The sequence below is a fragment of the Pieris rapae genome, chromosome 22 (genome assembly GCF_905147795.1).
Source record: "Pieris rapae chromosome 22, ilPieRapa1.1, whole genome shotgun sequence".
Taxonomy (NCBI): Eukaryota; Metazoa; Arthropoda; class Insecta; order Lepidoptera; family Pieridae; genus Pieris; species Pieris rapae.
The window spans coordinates 2657409-2684020 of NC_059530.1; the positions used below are offsets into that span (position 1 = coordinate 2657409).

Sequence of the window (26612 nt, forward strand, 5' to 3'; positions counted from 1 at the left end):
TTGCAGCGCACACTCCGGAGGCTCGGGCTTGCTCGCGATAAGTTTCCTCGCAAGGTTGCTAGCTCTGTGTGGACGCGCCTATTTACAAAGTCAATTCGCCAAGTAAAGGTATTTGTTTAAATTGTAAAAGTTTTTCGGTATGAATTTCCTATTCATTGTTGTTCAATTCAAGTGTCCGACTGGTACCACTGTATATCGTTATATTTCATATTTATTTGGACAACGTATCACTCATACTATATCATATTTAGTATTAAGTATGAAATAATAGTAGTTTAATACAAATTTCTGTCTAACTTCAATATCCATGTGTTGCCAGAAAAAATTATTGCAAAAGTATATGACTTTCGATAAGAAGATGTATTATACGCTTATTAAATTATTTTTATATCTATATATAATACTTAAACTAACTCTGTGTGATTGTATATCTGAATCTGATTACTTTATTCTATGGTACGTAGTAGGACTATGGCATTCAAAAGTCAAATGTCACTTTCCAATTCTGTTACCATTCCAATTTCCATGGCGGATTAAATTAGGAAAATAGAAATCACAGCAAAACAATTTATTAATATTAAAAAGAATTCAACAAACATAAAAATGTCGACAGTCGTGTCTGACTGCTTCACAATCGGCAGTATAGTGTCTACCAGAACGTGTTACAATGAACATATCGAAGGAGAAGTGCTTGCATTTGACCCACAAACTAAAATGCTTATTTTAAAATGTCCATCGTCGAGTGGTAATCCTAAGCGCCACGATGTTAATGTCGTAAATTTGTCGCTCGTTAGCGATGTTCAGGTAAAAAAGGAAGTGACTACAGTGCCCGACCCACCACCGTCGCTGAATCTTCATAGGTTAAACACAAGAGTTCGAAACGCGATAGAAAATAAACGAAGGCTGGTGAGTGGTAGTTCAATAAATTATCAAATTAATTATCTATCTGGACCATCTAATAGGAGTTTTAATAAACCAACTGAAATGTCTGAATAACTATGTTATGACAATAGTTTATTCACCTTGTGTCTGATGATTGTTCTTAGGTTTTCTATGCTGAAGCGACAGAAGTAGTTGTAGTAAGGTCACATAGACTTTTTTTGAGGAATGTTCATTTAGGCTACAATACCAGTATTGCTGTAAACTTACCTAGAAATATATATTGATATTATAAATATATAGAAGCAAAATAATATCTTTTCTTGCAAGTTTAAATGATAATAGTGGACTAAAATATTTATTAATGATAAAATATATTGTAACATAACAATGGTTTTATGTTTTACAAATCATATTTGTTAATCTATTTAATGATCTGTTTTTGTGGGTGTTGGTTTAAACTTATTACTATTGAAGTATTAGATTTATTAGGTAGTAAGAGATTTTAAGATTGTTTATTGCCATATAATTTTTTCATTTTCATTTTGATCTACTAGAATTAAATTCACTTAAGCTAAAAGAAAGAACTCTGGTTCTAATTGTTTTATCAGGATAAAGTTTATCCCTTAATTTCTAGTATTTTTTTATTTAATATTATAAAATTCTATCATAGGTATCTGCTCTATCAGCGTGTCTAGATCCAGAAGGCCAGCGTCTATTTATGGCCATTGCTAGAGTTATAGAAGATGTGTCGTGGTCAGGCCAGAGTATCAGAGTCTACAATCAAGTCACCATCACCCCACCATATAAAGTAATTATACTTTTAAAAAAAATAAACAATGTTTAAAACATTATGGTTATATTTGTTTAGAGATGTTTTGATACATATGTTTAATAAAATCTGGGACCTTGAAGTAGTCACAGACAGTCCTTAAATGTTTTGCTAAAATTATTTAATTTAATAGTTTATGTATTTATTTAAAATGAAATGTATGGCACTTAATAAGCCATTGTTCTTTAAAAATTTCTTATGTTTGTTTATAAATTATATGAATGAAATGAAAAACCTGTAACAATTTTCTTAATATAGAGAAAAAGTATAATTAATGTAATTTTTTTTTCAGGTAGACAATGTGATAGGCGAAACGGATTCCAAATCATACAATTACATAAGAAAATTTGTGGAACGTCACTGGCGCGAACAACAAGCCCGTACAGACTCCACAGTCCCCACAGTCAACCAATAATCTAGTAATATCTGGAATATTTTGACAGTTTTATACAAATATGAGGAACAGATCTAATTTTAATTTTTTCAAGCAAACATTTAGGTCCCAATTCATCATGTTAAAGACAAAGATAGAAAAAATCTTTTTTTTGAAGATGTGTTGCATGAAAAATTTTAGTAGCGTTGAACATGTAGTTCAAAATATTATTCTTTGTGTGTAGTACTTCATCTTACTTTGTATTAGCCAAATATAATATTTGGGATTTTTAATTGATTTACGGTTTTTATTATGAAGCCTATGTTTTAAATGTTAATGAAATATGCTTTATGAACTGAACCTCTCAAAAGTTTTATTTCATTTTGTAAAAGAATCATACTGCTTCTTTCCCTTAATAATTTTTTTTACAAAATAATTGTGTAAAACTGTCCATACTGTATCTTTTGTAACTTTAAGAAAGCAAAATATTGGCGAATGAATAGACAAGTGTAACATGCTAATTTCATTGTAGTTTTTATAGTTACAAAAGACTTATTTTCCAAAGATATTTTACGGAACACAACAAAATTTTGTTAATATGTTTTGTAAAAACCTTTCAAATGCTAAGTCCTGGGGCACTTCACTAAAATATTTTATTTTGTCTTAAATTTTTATATTGGCTTAAAAAATATAAGTTACAGTATAAACTATATAAGAATGACTTATAATTTTAGTAATTATTAGTAGATTCGACTCAAAAATTCCGTTCACCAAGACTTAGCAAGTGAAAGTCCGTAATTATTTTGTTTCAATATAGAATGTTATTTTCCATCGAGTCCTGGCGACGTCAGTATCAAAATGTATGCAAAAATAAACTTTTTTTTAAACTTTTATCTTATATATAAGTTCCGTGAAATGTTAAACACAAATAAATGTAAATATTTATTACTACACTAACTCTTTATTTTATATACAATCCCTGCATCCAATTTTTTTTTAAAACCTCAACCAAGCCTGATCTAATGTATTTCTCAAGCAATATTCAATCATTATAATATGAGGGTCAGTGCAGTTTTTCTTTTGAGTATTTAATTTTTTAAACTTTATAATAACAAACTATGGTTGTAACAAAATTGATATGAGGCCCTACACTAATTGTCAATCAGATGGCAGTTCTTCTGTGGCACAGATGCATATTTAAAACAAAATGAATATAAGTGATACTTACATATTAATGTTAAATCTATTCTAATAAAACATAGTGTAAGATCAAGTCTGCGTGAGTGTATAATTATGGGTTTGTGTCTATATACTCTTATTTATTTATACGTTCTAAAACAATGTGTATGCCTAAAAAATACATGAAAATATGACATCACAAACTGAATATACACACCAATTATATACATAAATGAAAAAATTAACACAATCAAAATAACAATAATAACCAAAATGAAAACTTAAACCTCATTAAAAGCACAAACAAGGTTACGGTAATTTGGCAGACTGTTTTAAATCACATCAATATTTTCATCAATTTGTAAGAGCGAGATAGCCTATTCAAAGAAGCAGATAGCCGTAGGTACGTATAAAAGTCTTAATTACTTAGTAGACGAGAAACTCTAGGATTAAAATGAAAGGAAAATTTTGTAAGAAGATTAGTGTGAATGTTAAAGTTAAATATTTTAAATTTAAAATAGTCCAAACGACCCTCGTACGTTTGCAATAAACCACGCCAATGTAGACATTTGCAGAGCTTTCTAAGGAAACGTGTTTGAACCATTTCAATAGTATCTTATGTGTATTTTGTAATGCGGTTATCAGATTACAGTAGCATACTATAAAACACTACGGAAAAGTGGTTTGTAAAGAGTAACTGTACTTTGAACTACTTTTTTTTGAACGTTTAGTACCTAAAGGATGAAGAGGATAATACAAAACCTAGCATTTTTGTATGTTTGCGTGTTCTCACTAAAATTCAGTTTTTGGTTGTTGGGCCACTTTATATTTGAATATGTTTATTGACTAAACAAATAATACACTGTTATTATAGCTCCAAAACAATTCAGGGGTTTTTAGCGTGAGAGTCGGTATTATGATTAAGCTTGATTAATTTACGTTTTTAAATTACGATTGTTTACGTTTAGTCAAAAATATTTTTACTCCATGACGTAACTGGAAGATATAATAAATAGAGGTTAACACTAGATAGCAAATATAAATAGTAAAAGGGAGTCAACTAAAATACAACTTTTCTCTTATAATCTTTTATACTGAACACAAACTACAGTAGAAATGCCACATACGAGAAGAGTAATCTTACAATCAGTATTTAACCGACTTTAAAACAAACCGCAATAGAAGTTTTCAATTCTCTGTGACATGTTCTAGAATAGCACCTCCATCCGTCGATCGATCTGGATAGCTTCAAAAAAGGAACCAAAGAAAAGAATTTTGCAATCAGTTGGATTGTTTTCAAGATCGTTTCTCAAATGTCTCAGAAAACATCCAACACTTAAGCATCGTGATTAGGTTTTTATAAGTCGAAGATTTATTAACATATGTTAAAAAAAGTTTTGATGTATAACTCTAAACCATGTTGTAGGCCGTGAAGAAAGGACGGTGCTGCTCATCATTCGATTTAAAGATCGACAATCCTCTATCAGTCTCACCATAACGGCCCATCACAAATGGCTAAGGTTAAGTTGTATATAGCTATAAGGCCGAAACAGTTTTATAGGTGCACAAATAAAAGAAATATTTGATTCATAAATTTTATTCTACACGATAACAGTAAATAACAATAACATACTTGTACATGGTAATACTACATTTCTACCAATTTGGTATTTGTGGGTGGTCACACTTAAAAAGTAAAAACAATGACTGTCAATCCGTAAAAATGAGCTTGGAAACGGAAGACATTTCTATAATTTATGATTTAAGGTGACAATATTTAAAATTATTAAAAATTACATCAATAAATAATTTTAAAATTAGAATAAAATTATTATTATTTTTTTTTTAATTTATTTATTAGCCGGATACAAAGTCCATGGCATGAATAAAATTATCAAAATGGAATGTTGCCACCCTTAGTTCTAGTAATAGACAAAAGATTAAGCTTGTTCATGATTTAATTATACTTAACTTTGGAGTGAAAATAGTGGACCATAAAAATGATTACCAGCCATAGCGAAGATCACTTCGATGGTCTACTAGAAACACTGTTAAAAAGCGTAACTACAACGTTTAAATATTTAGTTAACTAATTTAGTGACATAGTTGCTTGGGAAGAGACCTGTCATGCCTCTGAGTTCACCTGAAAAAAAAACAACTTTTTTTATTAATCCCTATTAATGTAGACGTAAACAATACGACCTAATATTTTGACATGCTATTTGCAATGGTTTAATTGATTGCCCTGACTTGTTGTCGCTTTTGCTATTTAAGACCCCATCACACATTACAAGGCAAACCCAAGTATTGCAAATTCCTTGATCTAAGACCAACTATTTACGAAACTCGGTTATGTATCGTATACTTACAGATTATGATAAATTACCACACTATTTAATGGATGTTATTATACATATAAAACTTCCTCTTGAATCACTCTATCTATTAAAACCGCATCAAAATCCGTTGCGTAGTTTCAAAGATTTAAGCATACAAAGGGACATAGGGACAGAGAAAGCGACTTTGTTTTATACTATGTAGTGATATACCTTGCCACCATGCAGGATCCTGGCTGCGGTCGGTGACGGCTATGATGTCGTCTTTCTCGAAGCTCAGTTCATCCGCGTTTTGTGCCGTATATGGGTATAACGCCATTACCTAAATTATCAACAAAAATACATTTTTTTTACTATCAAACGTATGATGGAATTGGCTTGGCGACTTGAACTTGAGCCATCTTATAAAACGTTACCCCTTGTTTACATAAAATACTTCCCTTTTTTTTACTTTTTTTTTTTTAAAGAACCGGGGGCAAACAGGCAGGAGGCTCACCTGATGTTAAGTGATACCGCCGCCCATGGACACTCTCAATGCCAGAGGGCTCGCGAGTGCGTTGCCGACCTTTTAAGAATTGGTACGCTCTTTTCTTGAAGGACCTTAAGTCGAATTGGTAAATTCTTAAGAAAACCTATAACTCGTAAATTAAGTTAAATACAAAAGAGCGTGTGTGTACTTCTGAACACGCGTTGGAAACAGAACAAAAAAAAATATAAAAGAAACATCTGTTCAAAAATTTTATCTTAGTATACCTTATCAATGACAGTCTCAGATGGTAACGCGTCCATCTTTGACGAAACGGGCGTCGTGCGTCCTGAAGTACGGCCGCTAGACTGTAACACCTGAAAAAGATTTAAAATCTAATTCTGAAATGCCGTTTTAATATCGAACTTCGTAATACCAAAGTTTTGGACCATTTCCCGTTACCCCCTGTAAATAAGGTAAAACGATGGTCGCATAGTGCGGACTGCAGACAGTCCAAAATAGCTCTGCCAGCAGTGAACCCACAACTGACTAAGCGGCTTAAACAGAACCGATCTCATAACAATTATAGGGACAATTACGGGCCATTAATAAACATCTATTTGTCCTAGGCGCGACAGACAGCCCCATGTGCAGAGGCTGTTTCAGTGCAGAGGAATCAGTCACCCACGTAGTCCTGGAATGCGAGGCTGTGGCTAAACAACGTAAAGAAATCCTCGGAACAGTGAGGTCGCTCAGAGAAGCCTGTGAAGTGCCCAGGAGACTTCTGTGCTTCTGGAAGGAGCTGGGCTGGCTTAAGTAGCCACCATACCATACCCCTTTACCCCTAGGTAAAGGGAAAAGCTATTTAATCTTCTCACCTTGACATAACTAGCAGGGAACCATCCACTCTGTCGGTTACGTCCTTTGGCCTGCAATTCTCCCTCCCACCAGCCACTATCTGCCTTTTTGCGTACTATCAAAAGTTGACCTTTTGTCAAGGATAGTTGTTCGGTACTGAAAAAATGTAATACACGTTTTGCTACTATAGCAAGTAACCACAGATACAATTAAAAAAAAGATTTTTACGGAAAAATTCGAATACATTACATACAATGCCGGTATCTGTACGTTTGGTTATAAGTTATCTATCATCTTGAATATATTCATTGTAGCTACTGTGTTACTTATCTATAGTTAGCTAAGAATTACCTTTTTATTAAATCCTAGAACAATTATGGTATGAATCAGTTAAAAATAATATAATTTCCATTTTTAGTGTTTGCTAACAAACTTAGTAAGAAATACTGTCGACGTATATATTTTAATAAGTTAATAAGTAAATATTTTAATTAATTCGTTAAAGATTTTTAACTATTTTTGCTCGAACTTATGTAAATAAAAGTAATTTAAAACTGATTTTAAATACAATTATTTACCTATTTTAAAAACTTCGAAACCAATTTCTATGTTACTTAGACAGTTCGTTAAGTTGAAATATATGTAATACTATCTAAATTTAAGTCGAAATTGAGAGCAAAATCTATCATCCCGATATGACTTTCAGTTTGTAAAACTTTGTAAAACTAACATACAAAATATAGCACACGTGGAAGCCTAAAATAAAACATCACAGCCAAATTCCGATTCTGATCAAATTAAAAACCTCCTTTAGTGCGTCGGTACAAAACTTACCTAGTAGCACCTTAGCACCAAGCACCAATATTACCTGGTAGCAGTATAATTAGCCAGAGCCTGTGCCACCTCCTTGGTCCGTCTTCCGGTGACGGAGTCCCGTCCTGACTCCGAAGTTCGTCTAGCGGCAGAGGCAGGCCTGGGACCACCAGCCGCCGCACTGGCCTCGGTTATGTTCGCCACTTCCGAACATATTGGAGTCGACGATTTTTGCTCCTGTTAGACACAAATTGCATGTACAAATCACGGCTGTTAAGCAGAATTTATTTCTTTCTTTACTTGTACAGTGAAGACAGACTTTGTGAGGATACCGCCCACCTCATTGTCTATAAAAATCTAATCATGAAAATCAAAATAAAAAATCAATTATTCATATAGATAACAAAATGTACACTTATGAACGTCAAAAAAGAAATATATGTTTCTAATTTTACATGTACTGCCAGTTCTCAAATCAAGGGCGTAGAACGGAAGAGAAGAACTGGCAAAAAACTCGCCACTCTTTTTATCGCCAAGTTTTTTCTTTCACACAACACAACCCTGTATTTTCCAAAAGCGATACAGATTTAAAAGGTTGCGTCAGCGCTATGGATATTGAGAGAACAGATACAGAATTCTAGCGCCTAAACATATACAATCCATCCATCCATCTTTGTGTAAATCTTTAGTATAATTGTGTTTTGTTATACATAATTTATGTAAGATAAACGAAATAAATAAAATCACTACATAATTTTTACATGACACAATGTAAGGTGATACAAGGATATGTATGGACGAGGAATGGAGGTGTGTATGTTTCTAGATTTGACCTAAAACTGATGTTGATCAAGTGATAAACTTAATTATTTTTTTATTAAAATCGTTTAAAGTATTTAATTTTTTTTAAGATTTTTAATGCATTTATTTATTATTTTGAATAATATCACTAAGTACATAACCATACAGAGTACATTTTTGTTTATATAACAAGTGGCAAACTATCTAACGGTAATATCACCGCCCATGGGCTTACACTGAGAAGGCCAACAAGTGCGTTATGCGGCCTTTAAAAAACCCTACGATCTTTCCTTAAGGAATTCGAATCGATTCGTGGGCAGCTGGTTTCATGAGTGGTGCGCGGAAAAAACCGCCGTAAAATGCTCAGTTTTTTTTATAGAACATGGGGCAAACGGGCAGGAGGCTCACCTGATGTTAAGTGATACCGCCGCCCGTGGACACTCTCAATGCCAGAGGGATCGCGAGTGCGTTGCCGACCTTTTAAGGATTGTGGACCAATTGACGTAGAGGCGATACGGGTGATGGTGAGGTGGTAACCTGCCCCAACGTCCAATGATAAAACTCGGCTGCGTTCCTCTCATATTAAAATATAAAACCGGTCCTAAATAATACAATGATTGCCACAAAATGCATATTTAATCTAAGAACCACTTTTAAAGATTGGACAATGCTAGTCCTGTTGTAGATATACTTTATTATTAATAAAGATTTATTATTGGATATTTATTTGTATAAACAAAAAGAGTGTTTCAATGATCGAAATATCAGATCACATCCAATCATTTTGTTCTTATTTAGCCTTAGTGTATTTACGTAACAACAAATTGTATTGTATATTAACTTAAATAACTTTTTTTTATTATATTCTACTGTGAGACTATACTGGTACAAGTCCACAAAAAAATATCATAGATTTTTCAGACAAAAATAAATTATTATATGGACTTATATCAATTAAATTACTAATTTTCTATCGATATAAATTAAATAAATGACATGTGACATCTTCTGTATGGTATCATATTATAATTCTAAGATTTTGCTTGTTCGCATTTCTAGACTAATTTTTAATTCTCAATTAACTCAACATGAGATGTGCAATAAATTAATAAATCATATTCCTCCATATGGCAATAATTCTACCAAACAAAAGATGTTTATAAAAAGCTGTGAAAACAAAACAAAAAAAACATGTACATAAATCATTTATTATAAACATATAAAATTCACAATTTCCATAATAAAAAATTCTCTAACTACGACGATTCGAAAAACCAGACAATACCTGTTCAACAACGGGTTCTGTCACTGGTTCCGGTTCCGGTTTGGGTTCCGGTTGCGGCTCGGGTTCCGGTTCCCTCGCTTCCGGTATACTCGACATCGCATCTCCAGTTGTTGTGTCTTTGGTTACGTAATTCGATGGGAATATACCGGTCCTGGAAGAAAGATTTATTATTAATGCATACATATTAACATTACGGCAATAAAACCGTTTAGAAATTTGTATTTTAGCATTAGTTTAATACAGAAATATAATTTATATAAAATAGTATATTTATTTATTCATTTATTTATTCCACTACATTATTCTACCTTAACAGTTACTGCCAAATTAATACCCACACCAATTATCCTACATAAAAAAAACATTAAAATAATTAACTAATACTAGCGACCCGCCCCGGCTTCGCACGGGTGCAATGCTCATACTAAATACACTACAGAAAATCTGTGAACGTTGTATATAAAAATGTGGGTTATCCATAAGAGATAGACATATACCATCACATCTGCGTTTTCAATGTAAGCGGAAAAAATGTAATTATTAAGACATCACATTAGAAACCTCAAAAATAACAGTACTTTTCCAGTATTTAACGGATGTTATTATACATATAAACCTCTTGGATCCACTCTATCTATTAAAAAAAACCGCATCAAAATCCGTTGCGTAGTTTCAAAGATTTAAGCATACAAAGGGACATAGGGACAAATAAAGCGACTTTGTTTTATACTATGTAGTGATGATGCCTAAATCTTATAACTAACAATATAGCAACCAAATCTTGTGAACTCTGCCAGCGTACAAATAAATAGGTCTACCTCAACAGAAATTGAATTATGTGTATTTCTCGCGTGAGTGGCGCTTTGTTAAGTTGGATTATTGATCATTATGCGCGCGGTACATCCAAAAGTTTAGACGTAAGCCTCAGTTTTCTACTTAGTACCCACTAAGTCTATACACTCAGTCTCTCCATTATATCCAGATTATGCATCAGACCCTTAAGTATTTTAAATAAATACACTGACTCCCACACACTGCCAGTGTTCCCACACTTATTATTAATATTAATTATTAATTTTATATTTAAAGATTTAATAATAAAAACAAAGGACAACGGTTCGAATACGGGGCAGATACAGTTCCCCCGAGACTAGAATACGGTACGAGAAGTCTAAACGGTTTACTTTATGCTTTTAGTTTTCAAGAATTTATTTCTCAAAAAAGACAAAAATTTCAATAATACATCAGATTAAAATAGTGGCATTCTTAAAATAATCACAGTAAAAAAGCCGTACATACAATAATTAAGTAATTTAGCCTTTGAAATATCCATGCATTTAACCTCAGTGCATGCATGTGCATGCATCTTATACGTAACATAAAATCTCACCGTATCCCAATCCTGCCAGTCCACCAATCTCCATCTCTTCTTATTACTTCTATTCTTTCCCCTGATTCAAATATTAGGTCTCCTGGTTCCCCAGATGCGTAGGGATAGGCCGCTATGTAGAAATCACCACCTTCTAAAAAAATGTCATAATAATTTTTAAAAAAAATTACGTGCAAATTTCTAAATACAATAATTACTTTTTGGGGCATGTCTAAATTGATCATTGCATTGCATTGCATTGGCATTGTGCGTCTGTAAATCACGGTGGCAAAATAAGTTTTGATATTTTTGATGAAGTTTTATTAAAGTATTGCGAGATTCCATAAAAAAGTATTGTTTATATTATGTATCTTTGAACAAAGAATTACTTAAAAATGGTTTTTAACAATTGTGCGGCGTCTTATTCCACACATTGGGTTAATTTTCGTTTCGTTTATAAGTTAACATTCAAAATCGATATTTTTAATTAAAATTAATGAATTATTTGTTATTTTAACTTACCCACAGCAGGCATGGCTCCTCCCAAATCGGTGGATATTTCCGGTTCCGGCACTTCTGCTATACCTATTTAATTCACAATCTTATCATAAACAGAAATATAAAAGCTGAATAAACGTGTTATTTTAAAAATACTTTTTGCAGCATTTTAAAATAACACTTTTATTAATATATAAGGAATGATATTTTTTTGTTCTATAGTGCGTTGTTAGCAGCTACTCCTACTGTGAAGACACGAATCAACTGTATCATGTGTCAGACATGAAGCTGATCATCCATTTGTTTATAATATAAAAATATAATAATAATAAAAGTCTTTATTCATTTTAAGTAGGTGCATCTTTCTTTTCATAGTGTAAGATTTGGGAACCCTTTTAAGTAAAAATACTGTGTTAGGGTTCCCAGCTCTTCCATAACAAACTTAATTACTAAAATATCTTTATTTAGCCAATTCGTTTCCTTTTTATTTTTATTTTTTGAACCGTTATACATACACACACACACATATATATATAAACTCTTCTTAAACGGCTGCACGGCGCGCTTTAATACTTTGTTAATATCCTACTCGCTTTAAATTCATGCAGTACAACGGCTGTCAAGTCGGCTAGTTAATAATTTTATTTATTTATTTTTATTTTATTTTATTTATTAATAATAATCAGTATTTAATGGTAGGAGGGAGTATTTGATTGTCTAATTGGGAGATTACGTCAACTTTAATTATTTACTTTTTTTAAACAATACCCACACATTGTCAATACTCTACGCTCTACGCCCTTGATAAATTGCAATAAACAGTTACGTAATACTTGAACGACCCCAATAATAAATCATAAAATAATATTTTTACAATTGGTTTATAATTCCCACGACTGTACCTATAAACATTGCAATGTATGTTTAACATAAAACCGTTTAAATTAAAAAGTTTTTTTACCTATTTTTATTTTCTAGTTTTTAGTTTTTATTTCGCATTCTGCTTAATTCATTTAGTGCTTCATTATTGCAAAGTTTCTTGCCCGTTATTAATAGTATATTGTATTCTGCTTGTTGAGCCCTTTCATTTGATACCCATATTGATGGGATTGATAAAACCTACGTTATCCGCCATTTTGTAGCGGCTGCCATCTTGGATTTCAATTTTTTTATAGTATATTGTATTCTGCTTGCTAAGCCTTTTCGTTTTATTAACTTTTGTTGTTATTAAGTACAAATATAAAATAGAATTCAGCTAGGATTTTTGATTTTGGTCAATATATCCGGTATGTTGTTCTAAACGATATCATAGTAAACGATTTTGACTGTAAATTATCTAACTATATAATAAAGAAAAAAGCGACTATCTACTGACAGAGACATATTTCTTATGTCAACTGTCATAAACTATTAGTAGTCCAAAACATTATTCTGCTATAGAGTTGCAATATTTATTGTACCTTCAAGTTGTGTTTTAGTTTCCAAAGGCTCCATTTGATCGTAAGAGGGCACCGCCGTTAGATCTTCGACGTAAGATTCCGGGAACCAGCCCGTTTGACCTGTGTTCCATTAAAATATTACAATAATATATAATGCATAGTAAATATTAAAAAAATATTAAATATACACACAATAGTGGGATAAATAGAAAATATAATTGAACAGAAAACTCAAAGACTTTTAGCCAGTTAAAGGTGTGATAAAAGTAGTAATAGAAATAGTTAATAGTAAAACTTATTTATGACCATATTTTTCGAAAAATGATCTACATTTACAGAAATTGGTTAAATCAAGTTAAATTGTATTAAGTTTAACAAAAGGCTTTTATTATATAGACATGAATACAAATAATACAATTATTTCATTTTACATTATTACTAATAAAATTATTACAGAATTTCATTAATTGTAATAAAATTATTACTATCATTGTTATCGTCATTAAATATTTTTGTTATCAATGGCTTCGAATCTCATCGAATCAACCGTGGTAGGGACAAGATAAAGATGGCGCGTAACCGAAAAATGTGACGGTAATTTTCTCCAACGCCGATAAAGATCACTTCATAAATCTAAACTTTATTCCTAAAACACACTTTATTAGTCAGCAATGTACATAAGTGTGTGTTTAAACACAAGACACAGAAGGCTGATTACGCAAAATATAACGCACAGACTTAGTATATGCTCTATGCCTAATTATATAATCTGTAAATATACCTCTAGCGGCACCCCATTGCCATCCGGGCTCTGCATCACCTCTTGGAGCATCAGCTTCGAACACCTGGAAATACAAATTTTTAGTACATATTAAATATATTATTATTATTTAGGGCCTGTTTCACAATAGATAAGTTCCAAATAAGCTATTTGTTACTTATTGGTAGGATAAATAGTATTTTTGCGTTTCACGACTGTCAGATAGCGCTATACGTCATGAAATTCGAAGTATCTTATTTGGAACTTTTATCTTTCGTATAATTTATGTGTTGCATAGCTATTTGGCACTTTATCCATACATTGTGAAACAGGCCCTTAGTAAATTATTACCTATGTTAATCAAATGTTAATTTAAAAATAGTCAGACAACTATCGTACCAGTAGCTGTATAATTATCATATATTGGTTATATGGAATATATCATCGTAATATATATAAATCTCCTGTCACGATGTTTGTCCGCGATGGACTCCTAAACTACTTAACCGATTTTAAATTAAATTGGCACACCGTGAGCAGTCTGGTCCAACTTAAGAGATAGGATAGCTTAGATCTTTAATTTTAGTCGCAATTTTATTTTATTGCAAATTATTTGTTTATAATTTGATACAATTCTAACAGATGGCGCTGTGTTAAATGTACCAACGTTTCACATAAGTTCTCCTACCGTTTCCCTTGAATACTTTACTAATATGTAATATAACAAAAACCTTAGCCACAGCAACGCTTGGCCGAGTCTGCTAGTATATTATAAATATAAATAAAATAAAATAAAATATGTTTATATTGGTATATAAGATACAGGTATCACTTATTCCACGTCATTAAATTTGTCACAAAATCCCTACTCATCGGCAAAGAAGACAGAGGGTTTAGGCCGAGAGAAATGGCCGGTGTAAAAATCTAAAAAAAGTCATGAAATTTAGTTCACTTGATTTTTAGTATATTCGTTACAATCGTATATATATGCCCGTTATTTTAATAAAAGTAATACATTTTTATCGAGTATATTTCTATTAGGGTCATAATACGCAATCATGAGTCATACGATTCAAAATCACACCAAGTATTACAAGTGCGAAATGCAGAGAATGACAAATGAGAGGGAAAAGAGTGAGAAATGAGAGAGTGAGAGATGAAGAGCAAACTCACCAAGTCGCCAGGCTGTAAACTCAGTTCGTCCACAGTTCTTGCCGAAAATTCGTATACGCACCGCCATCTTGCACTCGCTGATGACGGCACGGACTCAACACCTAAAAAAGTATTTACACTATTACATAAGACAAACCATTACACGATCTAACAGGTGTTACAATCACTACAAATCTCTTCAAGGATCCTAATAAAAGAAAACAATACAAACATAATTGTGTTAAAAGACTTATCATAAATTTATTTTTGTTATGTACATATATGTACGGTACCAAAATCAAAATTCATTTATTCAGTTTAGATGCGTCTTAGGGCATGCTTATGAATGTCAAAAATGTTAACAAAATTCGCGAAAGAGCAAAACTACGCCATCCGTTCGCAAAACTACCAGGAAAATATCATAAACCACAACGTCATTTAAGTTACATATGTAAAAAATAAAATAAAAATCTGTTCTGTTATTTACCACATTCACCATTAAATACCTATATGTACCTACTTATATGTATATATCAGTTGAAAATGGTTGACTGTATTTTGTTTGGCGACACAGGTTTTAGTCAAACAAAGGCGGTTTCAATCTAATACTTATTTATCACTTCTATATAAAAATCAGTACAAATTATAATAATAAGGAAGGCAACGGGTTATTTTTTTGAGCAACCTCTTCAAAGTAAGATTTTTATTAAAAATAAATGTTATAAAATAAGCAAGTAGGGCAAAACTTTACTACTTGTTTGGTAATTGTATATAAAATAAAATTTACCTGAAGTAGGTGGTGCATCGCCCCAGTCTGCTGTAGTTGGGGCAGAGGCCCACGCGTCCTCAGAAGCACCCCATGCGTCTGGATTATTCAAATTATATTCAGTAAATTAATTTATTTTTAATATGGATTTTATGTTATCCGGCTCGAAGGACCAAACAATGGACTTATTACCATACCGATATTTTGCGTACTCGAATACATACTTTAACCTTTAACTGTAGAAACAACGACTTGTGTTAAAGAAAACACCGTATAAAAGTAAAAAAAAAACTTTTTCCAAATTTCATTTATTTTTTCTTTCTTTCTTTCTAAATCTATAACTGCATTTTTAAAACACTCTCTTACCAGCGCTATCAGCGGGCGCAGTACTTCTTTCAGTTTCATACTTCTGCCTCTTCTCCTCATAGAGTTGCCAAACAGCACCACACTTCTCTATCAGCTCCTCAACCCTTGCGTTAACTTCCTCCAACTGATTCTGATTGGTTTCCAGGTCAGACCGCTTGGAATCCACTATGGCTTTGGCTGCTTCCACCTGAAAATAACAAATGCATTGAAAAAACCAAATCAATTCAAATAATAGGATTAGTAAATATTCTACAAAACATTGATAATTTATATATCCTGTTATGTTATTATTATATAAATAATATAACATAACATGTTTTGTGTATGCCCTTTCCTATGCAAAATATTCTGTATCAATTTTAGGTTTTAGACATATGAAATTAATAAACAAAAAAATACTCTTCGGTGTATGTATTCCAATATAATACAAACCTTATCTCTAAGTTGTTTCAGGGTGATCTCCATCATGCTGAGTTTACCATCATCACCAGCGCCCTCCGATGCCTTTGCCTGAAGCATACATAAGGTCGAAACAAAAAAATATAAAAACCCTTATTCAGCTTAACCAATGCCTTTATATCCAAAGTTGCCAAAGCTGTCAAATTATTTTTGGATAAAAAGTTTGGCATACTTGACAGCCCTAAAGACGAGATTATGACTTAAGATATATTTTCAGTTAAATAAGTGCCATATAGGGGCCAGAGGCATTTCTGTATTTGTTTTATGGGTAATTTATCAAAGTGGGTAAAAAATCAGTATGCGATTATAAAGCACTAATTGTCTCTTTTTGTTAATGCGAGATGAAAAGAGATGAATCGTTGGTATATTTGTAATAGGGTATCTAAAACTTTTTAGAAAATTTCTTAAATTACTTTATTCGGTAGCACTTTATTTTAGCTGTATATTTGTCACAAGTTTTTCTTTTAGTTCTATTATTAAGAAACTGGAACCAGACTGCACAGGACAGATACAAATGGGCATCTTTGGAGGAGGCCTTCACCCAATAATGGGGTTCCTACAAATTATATTATTTAAGTATACTAAAATCTAACCAAGCCAGCTAATAATACAATAAAATAATGTAATAGTAAATATTATCTAGTAGTAAATAGGATATATATAGTAGCAAATATTATATAAGTAGTATAATAATAACAATAAATAAAATAAGATGGTATTAATTTTAATTAGATAAGTAAGCGTTTGGAGATGGGCCAATGTAAATAGTTATATTTGTAGGAAATAAAAAGGCTTTTTTATTTTTATTTTTATTTCTTATTTATTAAGAAAATATTCTATAAAAAAATATATTTCCAACAAATAAAGACTAGAAAATATACCTTAGCATCAATCTCTGCCTTTTCCTTGTTAAGAGATATTTGCTTGGCGTTCAGCTCTTTGACTCTCGACTTTAGTTGCTGCATCTCTGACATATTTGCGTCTCTGTCCGACCTGTGTTAAACAAAAATATTTAGTGGCACAACAATCTAAGAAAAATATTTTATTCTCTAATCTGTGCAAAATTCGATGTCTATTATATGCTTCACAGATAAAAAAATCCTATAGAAAAGTAAAGTCAAATTTAAAACATTGATTCATTTAGGTAACGCAATGTACTCATGAACGTTAGTAAAGAAAAATATATTAAATGATTCTTATTTTACATTTACTGTCAGTTATCAAATCAAGACCAAAAGAAGAGAAGAACTGTCAATGAACTCTCCGCCACACTTTTTAATCGCCAAGTTTTTTGTTTTACACAACGTAAGAAGCTGCATCCATTATACCATGCTCCACAGGCCATCTTAAGTAATTAATAATAATAAAATAAATTAAAAACAAAGATTTGTCCTCTATCAGCAGAAGACAGTGAAATAGGAGCACGCACTTACATTCTCGTCTTGTTCCAACACGCAAATAAATAGTCGAAATAACTAACATCACCACATACACGAATTCAAGTTCGACCAGTCACCACAAGTATCACCCGTTCACGAGTATGACGCATGGCCAGCCATCGGCCCCCTCGACATAATTTAGGGAGAGAGACAAACCGACGCATGGACACGAGTATAAAACACAACTAAAATATGCAGTAACAATTGGTAAACAGATAAACTTGACTCACCTCATCGAATCAATAGTACATTTGGCAGTTGCCACAGCAGTTCTCGTCTCCCGTATATCCTTTGCCAAGTTTCCAGCTTTTAAGTTCACAGAATTGAGTTCAGCGGATAAAGCTTGGCTGCGAGCTTTTAAGCTTAGAACTTTACTCTGCTCCTCCGTACGAAGAGTTTCCAATTCACGCGTTCTGGAATATATTTTTGCTATGTTTGTACCGATAGTACAATTAAATATAAAAATGCTAATATCTAAATACAGTGTAACCTCTTTAAAACGAATTTCACGGAACCGAAATTTTTTTTCGTTATAGAGACTATACGTTATACGGAGAAAAGAGAATAAAACCAAATTTAACCAATTACAACAATTTCTAATTTTATAACAAAATTGCTTGATGTAAAATTTTGGCTTTTTTTTAAATTTTTTGGGGGACACTCCCTGCAGTCCCGCTTATAAAATAGCTTCTTTGTTTTCCAAATGGTAGCAACAATAGATGGACTGACGCCTATACGAATTCCAACATCACTTTTTTTTCTACCTTATCGCACGGATAAAATGATTATTTATTGAATTCATTATAAAAACAATTACACTTAAGTATATTGTTGATGTCTAAATATATCTTCGTAATAGAGAATGGCTATTGCGTTATAAAGAATTAATAAAGGTATGGGTTTGTGTTAAACCAAACAAATGTATCTCATTTTTGTGTTATAGACGGTTTTGTTATAACGAAAACCTTATAAAGTGGATACACTGAATGTCTTTGAAGGCAAAAAGGCCCGAACGGTTATCAAATTTAAGACACATATAATCTACGGCTATAGGGAATTATACCGACCGCAAAGAATACATATAAACAATTTCTTGACTATAGTCAATCGGACTTTAGGGCCAGTAAGTGGTAAGGCTGTCGAAGTTCTTCCTTTAGCCTGGAAAAATAAAACTTTCCACCTCATTATGAGAATTTTAATATTACTAACCTCTTCTTCTCCCACTCAAGTTGACACTGTCTCTCCATCTCCTTGCGTGCAGCTTCACGTTTTTCCTGAAAATCGATAAAAACGTTTTCACACAGAAAGAAAAGTCTTCTAACTCAAAATATTGAATAATATTTGATTTATATATTTCGATTTCGTTCATCACATGCTTATTATGTACCTGTTCTTCTTTTTGTTTACGCAGCAATTCCTCTTGTTCCTTCTTTAGAGCTTCTTGGCGCAACTTCTCTTTCTTCTCCGCCTCCTCTCTTTCTTTTCTTTCCCTTTCCGCCTATATAAAATACAATTTATGAGAATTCTATGCGTTATCCAAATACATATACAATACTCTATCTATTTTTTTCTACGGTTTACCAATAGATGGTATGATTACTGGGAAAGGTTTAGATAGATATACAGTCTAAACTCTATGTAACGTGCGTCTATTTAACGAGAACCCACCCACCTACATCTACATAGCATTACACCCACCCTCAATAACAACAATTAAATAATAAGAAGAATTTTTAAGTTTCCAAAATGAGTTAAAACAGCAGAGACTTGTACGTTATTTTGTCGCTTTATTGTCTTAGTCCGTAATGAACTTGACTATTGGCATCATACGTACCAAAATTTCAAAAAAATCCTTTATTTTTATAAATTAATTTAAAATAAAATATATAACATAATTTCTGGTGCAGCAAAAGACGTCAGGCAAAATTAACAGACTATACGCAAATAGCGTTCAAATAGGAATTGTGTTTTATGTAATTACTAACACTAGTGTGAAATAAACTTTCCTTTTTATAATACAGATTTTTCTTTCTACTATTTCATTACATATCTTTGTAACGTGAAAATGTACACAGTTATATAGAGTTTACACTGTATAAGGCCTTTTGCTTTTTTTTATGTCTATATCTAAACAGGAAATTATACTTATTACCACAACTTTTTAAATAGTATTTTTATACTTAAAAATACTATTAAAAAAGCTATATACATATATATATATATACAGCTCGAATCGTATCGGCGCGTATATAGTCGACAATTATACTTTTTTCTAGTTTCGTTCGTGCTACCGTGTTTGGAACTGAAGTTCCAAATACACAGAGCTACTCAAGTTCTTTATAAGTTGTTACAATTTTACTGTTCTTTCGATTTAACGTTTTGACGACAGAACTTGTATAAGCTGCAATATTTCTAGCGATTCAGTTTTGAAATGCAGTATTATATCTAAAATCTCACACATTAGAAAAGTGCCTGAAAAATCTAATTTGTGCATCTACTATGGTAAGATTCAGAAATTAGCGCTTCACACGACTTTCGTTTGTCAAAGTCAATTTGACGTACGAGATTTATACTTAGCCACTCTACTCTGTATCTACGTGAATTAATTTTATACATTCCATACAAATCTAGAAGAAAGCTACTAGAAAACCACTACTTAATATCACCTCCTCTTCCTGAGAGCAAGAAATAGACGAACCCATTATTAAATTATAAAGACTGTAATTTGGTTGTCAACTGACATTTGGTTATCAACTGTCACTTGGTTGAAGCTTTCTTAATTAAGTAACAATAATAATTATGAGTGAAACAGATGTAAATTTTCATATTGTGAATATCATCACTATTTCTGTATATTTTAACTGCAACGGAGCATCGATAAATAAGATATATGGTAATATTTTTAAAGTGAAACTTCTTTAGGCGCATGAGCGTAAAATTTTTACGAAACGTCACGAAGATGTGCAGCGTTTTTGTCGTTAAAGTGAAAGAGCGATTAATACCGATGGAGAGTGAGTAAGATAGGCAGACCGAGAAAAAAAAACGCTATTGGTTGATGTATTCTTTTAGTAGTTATATTATAACTTTAGATGAAAATTCTGTTGGGCAGAAAACGCAGATTTTTCATTTAGCACGTATACAGTGTGAATATAGATCTACAAATACATGGAGTGATTATATACTGGTACATGCTCAACTGTTGGAGCTTTTACCTTATGATTAATTTACGAAGAAGTTTCACTTGTGACATGTGTACTTTGTACGCACACACAGATTTCAATGTAAATTTGAAATGCAATAAAGCAATGTTATATTATAATTTTGATCAAAACTGTTACCTTCTCTTTCATCTGGACATCGGCCAACTGTGAGCGGCGTCGCTCTAACTCTGCTTGGCCCCGTGCCATATTCTCTCTTCTTCTCTCCTCATAAGACTTCGCACTTGTATTGCTAGTAATCGAGTCACGTCTGAACGTTGGAGGTACCATCTCTAGTGGTAGTTTTGCGGGAGGTGCCTCACCCTGGGTGGCCCTCTCGCATAGGTACATCGCTAGTACAAATTCTTCACAGCCTGGGTAATTCATTTATGCGTTATTATTTATTTAGATGCTTTTTTTTATTTTTTATTTTTTTTTATTAATAAAATAAAGGACCTTTTATTATAGGTCAGTGGCTTACGCCCGAACCCAATAAATGATCTACAATCTGAGATCAGACCGTGACAGTCAATCGATCTCCTTTCTGCTTCCCCATAACCAAACCCTACGAAGACAATCCATTTTTGGCGACGAATAGAATGCAATCTCTTCGCTTTTTACACACATATTTGATAATCAATATAAACCAAATAAAACTGTACAAATAAGATTAAAATATACATGTCTATGTGTCAAAAAAGATCTTATGTAAATGGTAGGAAGATTCATAAGATTTTCAAGAATTAATCATTATTGTAGCTACTAGAAACAAACCTATTTTTTTTAAGTGGCGGAGAGTTTATTGCCAGTTCTTCTCTCCCGTTCTACGCCCTTGATTTGAGAATTGGCAGTAAATGTAAATTCACAATTAATTTAAGTTCTTTGTCGTTCATAAGTGCACTTGTTACACGAATAAAGATATTTTTGTTTATGTATATTTACATGATTATTACACTAGAACAGGCAATATTGTACAGTAATTCACAGTTTGACATTATAAAACCAAGAAAAAAAACCTTTAAATGTTATTGCTGTTTATTTTCCAAGTTTTTTTTTTGTTTATACATAGCGGGGATATGTTAAGAATGATTTATGTCATATGAGTTTCTTGCAATCAATACTATATATTCAAAGTAAAATTAACTTACAACAATTATGTAAAAAATAAATATTTCGATACACTTTTTTTATCAAATCTGTATATAAACTCTTACCTAACTTTCCGTCGCAGTCCAAATCCGCTAAAGCCCAAATCTGAGCCAACGTGGGCTGTGGTAGCCGCGATTGAAGCATAATGGCGCGGGCCTGAGCCCCTGATACAGAACCGGCTTTGGCGCGATCAGTTGCGTTAAATAACTGCGTATACCTTGATGTAATAAGACCGATATTAGTCTTGGCTGATAGAGTATGTGCGTAATTAATTTGCTCGATGATTGAAGGAAGCAGTTTAGACGGAAAAATCGGTGTATACATAACATTTGTACCCTTAACTCAAGGTTATATTTGTAGCATCAGTATTGCTACAAGTAGTAGCTCGGTATTCAGTACCAATACATATAAAGTTCAGCGAAAAACAAAATTAAAAGAATTTGACAATGTTTAATGTAGAGACAATTTTCGTTTTTTTTAATATTAACTCCGGAAATTTAATCATCATTCGTCATTTATCAAAATTTCAGACCTAAGTTATTTTTTTTTATAGAACAAGCAAACGGACAATGTGAAACTGAGAACAAAAACTTCACTTCTTTATTACGCTTCGAAAATGTTTATGGGTCACCGGTGCCTGAAGGAACATCTTGTATTCATTTTAATATAATTTTTAGCAGTCACAGAGCACAAACATAAGTTAATATAGCATAGAAAAATTGCAATTATTATTAAAATAAAATAGAATTACTTTAATTTTTGAGGCTGTGGTATACTCCAGTCGACAGGTGGAGGACTAACCATGCCCATTGGCAAGTCAGTAGGACTTGTTACACCTGACCCTGAAAGAAAATTTAAGTTTTAGGCTTCTGTCAAAAATATTAGAATTTTATACAAAGCATTTTGGTATCGTGTTATTGATGTTCGTATACGGCTGTGGGTGCTTGCATGTTGCACAATATTGTATTCAAAAAATTGTTAAACCAAATCAAACTCTTATATATAGTTTCCTAGAAGTTTCTAGAAGATAAATCAATGCCGAGTAATGCTTTCAAATGGAAGGTGATTAAATTTTTAAAAGCAAGGTGTCTTTATAGGTACAGTATTTAGACCATATGTTTAACAATAATTATAAACAATATATTATTATAACATTACTAGCTACCCGCGCGAACTTCGTTTCTCCTTAATGCCTAGTCTGGCTATTAGTACACACCAACATAGTACATTTTGCTATGCTACCCTAGTGACATACTTAGCGAAGTGGTAAACTATCAAATAAAAAATAGGGGTTAATTGTAGAGAGGTAAAAATTAAGGGTTGTATGTATTTTTATATGTTGTATAATAAAAAAATATAAAAAGAAATCACTAAAAATATAAAAAACAAATATTGAGGGATTTATTAGGGGTATGCAAAATAGATAGAGCTCAGATCTACTGAAAATGCATATAAAATTTGATAAAAATCGGTCAAGCCGTTTCGGAGAAGTATGGTAACTAACATTGTGACACAAGAATTTTATTTAATAGATTTTAATTATTATATGACTATTGAAAATTAATGTGACATTTGCATGCCTATTTTTATAAAGCTGATTATGCGGTTTTAATTAATCGAACTCCAATGAGTCGTTCTTTGCAAATCAATAATTTTCTTTGAATAACAATTCTCACCTGGTTTCGATCCAAAGGAGTCGCTTTTAACAGCCGTTATCGGCGTGGAGGTTACCGGAGCCCCAAGCACCGAGCCCACAGTGGTCGGTGTTCCGCTCTTTGGAGGGCTAACCATTGAGGCTACAGTGGTCCCAGTTGGGATAGGAGGTTGAGTTGCCACCAGCGGTTGAGGGGCTGGCATAGGTTGCGATGTTATTGGTTGAACACCCATGGGTTGTGACATTCCCATAAGAGGTGTAATGCCCATTGCTTGGCTTGTCATCGGTGGGGTGATCCCCATGGGTTGACCAGTCGGTACTGGTGTCATACCCATAGGTTGGGATGTCATGGGTTGCATTGCCCCCATCGCTGTTGTTGGAGAAGTAGCTTGTAATGGTAGTTGGCTCATAATCGGTGCCGATCCCATTAATGGCTGGGAGAGTGGTTGAGAATCCATAAATGATTGTGATATGAGAGTCTGTGAGCCAAGCGCCTGTGATGTCATCGCTTCAGAACCAAGTAAGGGCTGGGTAACTGATTGACCCATCAAAGGCTGAGAAGTGGCGATTAAAGGTTGACTGACAGGTTGTGGTGGCTGACTAAGAAGTGGTTGATTAGGAATCATTGGTTGAGACATTGGAGTCATGCCAACTAAGGGTTGGTTAAGAACGGGTTGCGGAGGGATTAGGGGTGGGGTTGGCTTTACTCCAGAAATCAAATCTGGTACATTTTGTTTGCCTGGTGGTGATAAATCTCCTAAAAGAGATTGGGTAGGGGTTGATTGTAAACCAGATATAAGTGGCTGTGTCATGGCGGCCGGCATTGGTGGGATTGGCGGTTTTGGGGGTGGGAAGTTCTGTTTAGGTCCTGGAAAATAAATGTTTTTTCCATTATTTTAAGACACCTGGATAAAAGATAAACATGCCAGTAACTTTTTTGTATAAGTGCATCTTTATAATAATAATATTAATAAGTATAAAAACTTTTTAGATTAATTAAACAAGCAAATAATTAAATGAAAATAATAAATAATAAGATTATCCTTAATTATACTATTGTTTTAATATCTTGTCTTTGTTTTGAACTAATAAACATACCTGTAGGACTAAGAGATGCCAATAGTGATGGTGGCAAGGTTTTTGGCACTTCAACACCTCGTAGTTTCAAATTGATAATCTGAAAGTTACTGGTTTTTGTAGTTAGCCATTTTTAACATTATAATGTCCTATCCCAAAACAGTTTATTACATCCTATCACTTTAATTACTAAACTCATGTTTAATCATCCAGCCAGTGTGAAGTTTTTAATTTCAAAATTTTATTGGAATTGGATATATAAATAATAAGTAATGCAGCTTGTTATATAATATTGAAAACATACCTTACAAGCAATTGAAAATTCTTTAAGATCTAACTTTCCATCAGCATTTGTATCTGCCAATGTCCAAATTTGGCCCAAAACCAGGGGTGGAAGCTGGGACTGTAAATAGTAGTTACATTAGGCTACAACATCCACTCTATGAATTAAGAAAGTAATACATATAATTACTAAAATATTTTATATACATTAAAGTATGTTTAAATAAAGTGTCTTATTGACCCCAACCATTATAAGTATGAGGTGGACCATTTGTATATAATAAGAGGGACTTTAAATCAAAAATATATGTCTGAAGTAATGCATATCTAAAATTTATTTTCAGTTCCACCTGAGTAAAGATTCCTTAAAAATAATGATGGTTTAAACTCTTTACTATGTAAAAAATATCCCATGAATAATACCTGTAGCATAAATCTTTTAGCTTGTTCTCCAGTGAGGATGCCATTGACAGGGCCAATATTTCTAAAGTGTTCAGCAAACTTGGCATGCTCATGTGGCTGTATCATCCACGGATCAGCCATGGTGCTACAAATTAATTCAACTTATAGCAATATTCATTCTGCACTATGTTTCTAAACTAGCCACCAGCCTATTGACTGTGCCTATACAGAAGATATTGTTAGATACATCAAAGAAAGTTATTATCTTAATTTAGAAATGCAAAAGTAAAAGGGCTGGGCTATCGTATTTCTTGCAGACAGACGGTAGACAGACAGGGATAGTAGAATGATTGGAAAACCAACAATATTACTCCTTTTATAATTTGAATCTATTGGGAATTTAATTAGGAAACTGTAAAACATTTAAAAATAAACCATTGCTTTGTTGTATCGATATATATTAGTTAAAACAAATGTTACTTACATTTATTTTTAGCTTGTACAATGTAAGAAATCTTTACTGTTTACGCCTCACTTTCTAGACCAATTTTATAATAAGAAAAATTGTGAGAAGACCTCCCTCGATTTGTGTATTGATCGAGAACTGTCATCTTAAACCAACTTTAACTTGATAATTGACATAACATAACTTAAATTTCTAATGGAAATGGATAACTAAAAATTTCGTTTTAGTTAAAGTTTGAAGTCGATAAAGAAATAAACATTTTCAGTAGTTCTTAAAAAAACTTTTTTGTTGTTTTATTGCAGAGTTGCGTTTAGA

The 26612-nt window shown here is 32.5% G+C and overlaps 2 protein-coding genes across 2 annotated transcripts; one reads left to right on the forward strand and one right to left on the reverse strand.

Annotated features, from left to right (window-relative positions):
• Positions 1–478: 478 nt before the first annotated feature.
• On the forward strand, positions 479–3035 carry LOC110992549 (protein LSM12 homolog). Its single transcript, XM_022258420.2, has 3 exons — positions 479–906; positions 1553–1690; positions 2004–3035. Exons 1-3 carry the CDS (start codon positions 604–606, stop codon positions 2124–2126), a joined length of 564 nt encoding a protein of 187 aa, XP_022114112.1. The 5' UTR covers positions 479–603; the 3' UTR covers positions 2127–3035.
• A 1809-nt stretch (positions 3036–4844) lies between these two features.
• LOC110992532 (intersectin-2) lies at positions 4845–26517 on the reverse strand. Its single transcript, XM_045633029.1, has 26 exons — positions 26316–26517; positions 25853–25976; positions 25452–25550; positions 25169–25247; positions 24093–24938; positions 23168–23258; positions 22482–22633; positions 21409–21641; positions 19458–19568; positions 19280–19344; positions 18301–18483; positions 17513–17624; positions 16605–16682; positions 16173–16359; positions 15828–15905; positions 15062–15162; positions 13910–13973; positions 13150–13248; positions 11714–11776; positions 11213–11345; positions 9823–9973; positions 7792–7973; positions 6944–7079; positions 6353–6442; positions 5813–5921; positions 4845–5406 (listed from the first exon to the last, which is right to left on the reverse strand). Exons 2-26 carry the CDS (start codon positions 25970–25972, stop codon positions 5345–5347), a joined length of 3624 nt encoding a protein of 1207 aa, XP_045488985.1. The 5' UTR covers positions 25973–25976; positions 26316–26517; the 3' UTR covers positions 4845–5344.
• Positions 26518–26612: the final 95 nt, after the last annotated feature.

Excerpts from the sequence above, each read along its gene's own strand:
- LOC110992549 (XM_022258420.2), top strand. The coding sequence starts at position 604 with ATGTCGACAGTCGTGTCTGACTGCTTCACAATCGGCAGTATAGTGTCT. Across the intron at positions 907-1,552 it reads TAGAAAATAAACGAAGGCTG|GTATCTGCTCTATCAGCGTG; the intron begins GTGAGTGGTAGT and ends ATTCTATCATAG. Across the intron at positions 1,691-2,003 it reads CCATCACCCCACCATATAAA|GTAGACAATGTGATAGGCGA; the intron begins GTAATTATACTT and ends TTTTTTTTTCAG.
- LOC110992532 (XM_045633029.1), bottom strand. The coding sequence starts at position 25,972 with ATGGCTGATCCGTGGATGATACAGCCACATGAGCATGCCAAGTTTGCT. Across the intron at positions 23,259-24,092 it reads CTCCTTTGGATCGAAACCAG|GGTCAGGTGTAACAAGTCCT; the intron begins GTGAGAATTGTT and ends ATTTTCTTTCAG. Across the intron at positions 22,634-23,167 it reads CCACAGCCTCAAAAATTAAA|GTATACGCAGTTATTTAACG; the intron begins GTAATTCTATTT and ends TATTACATCAAG.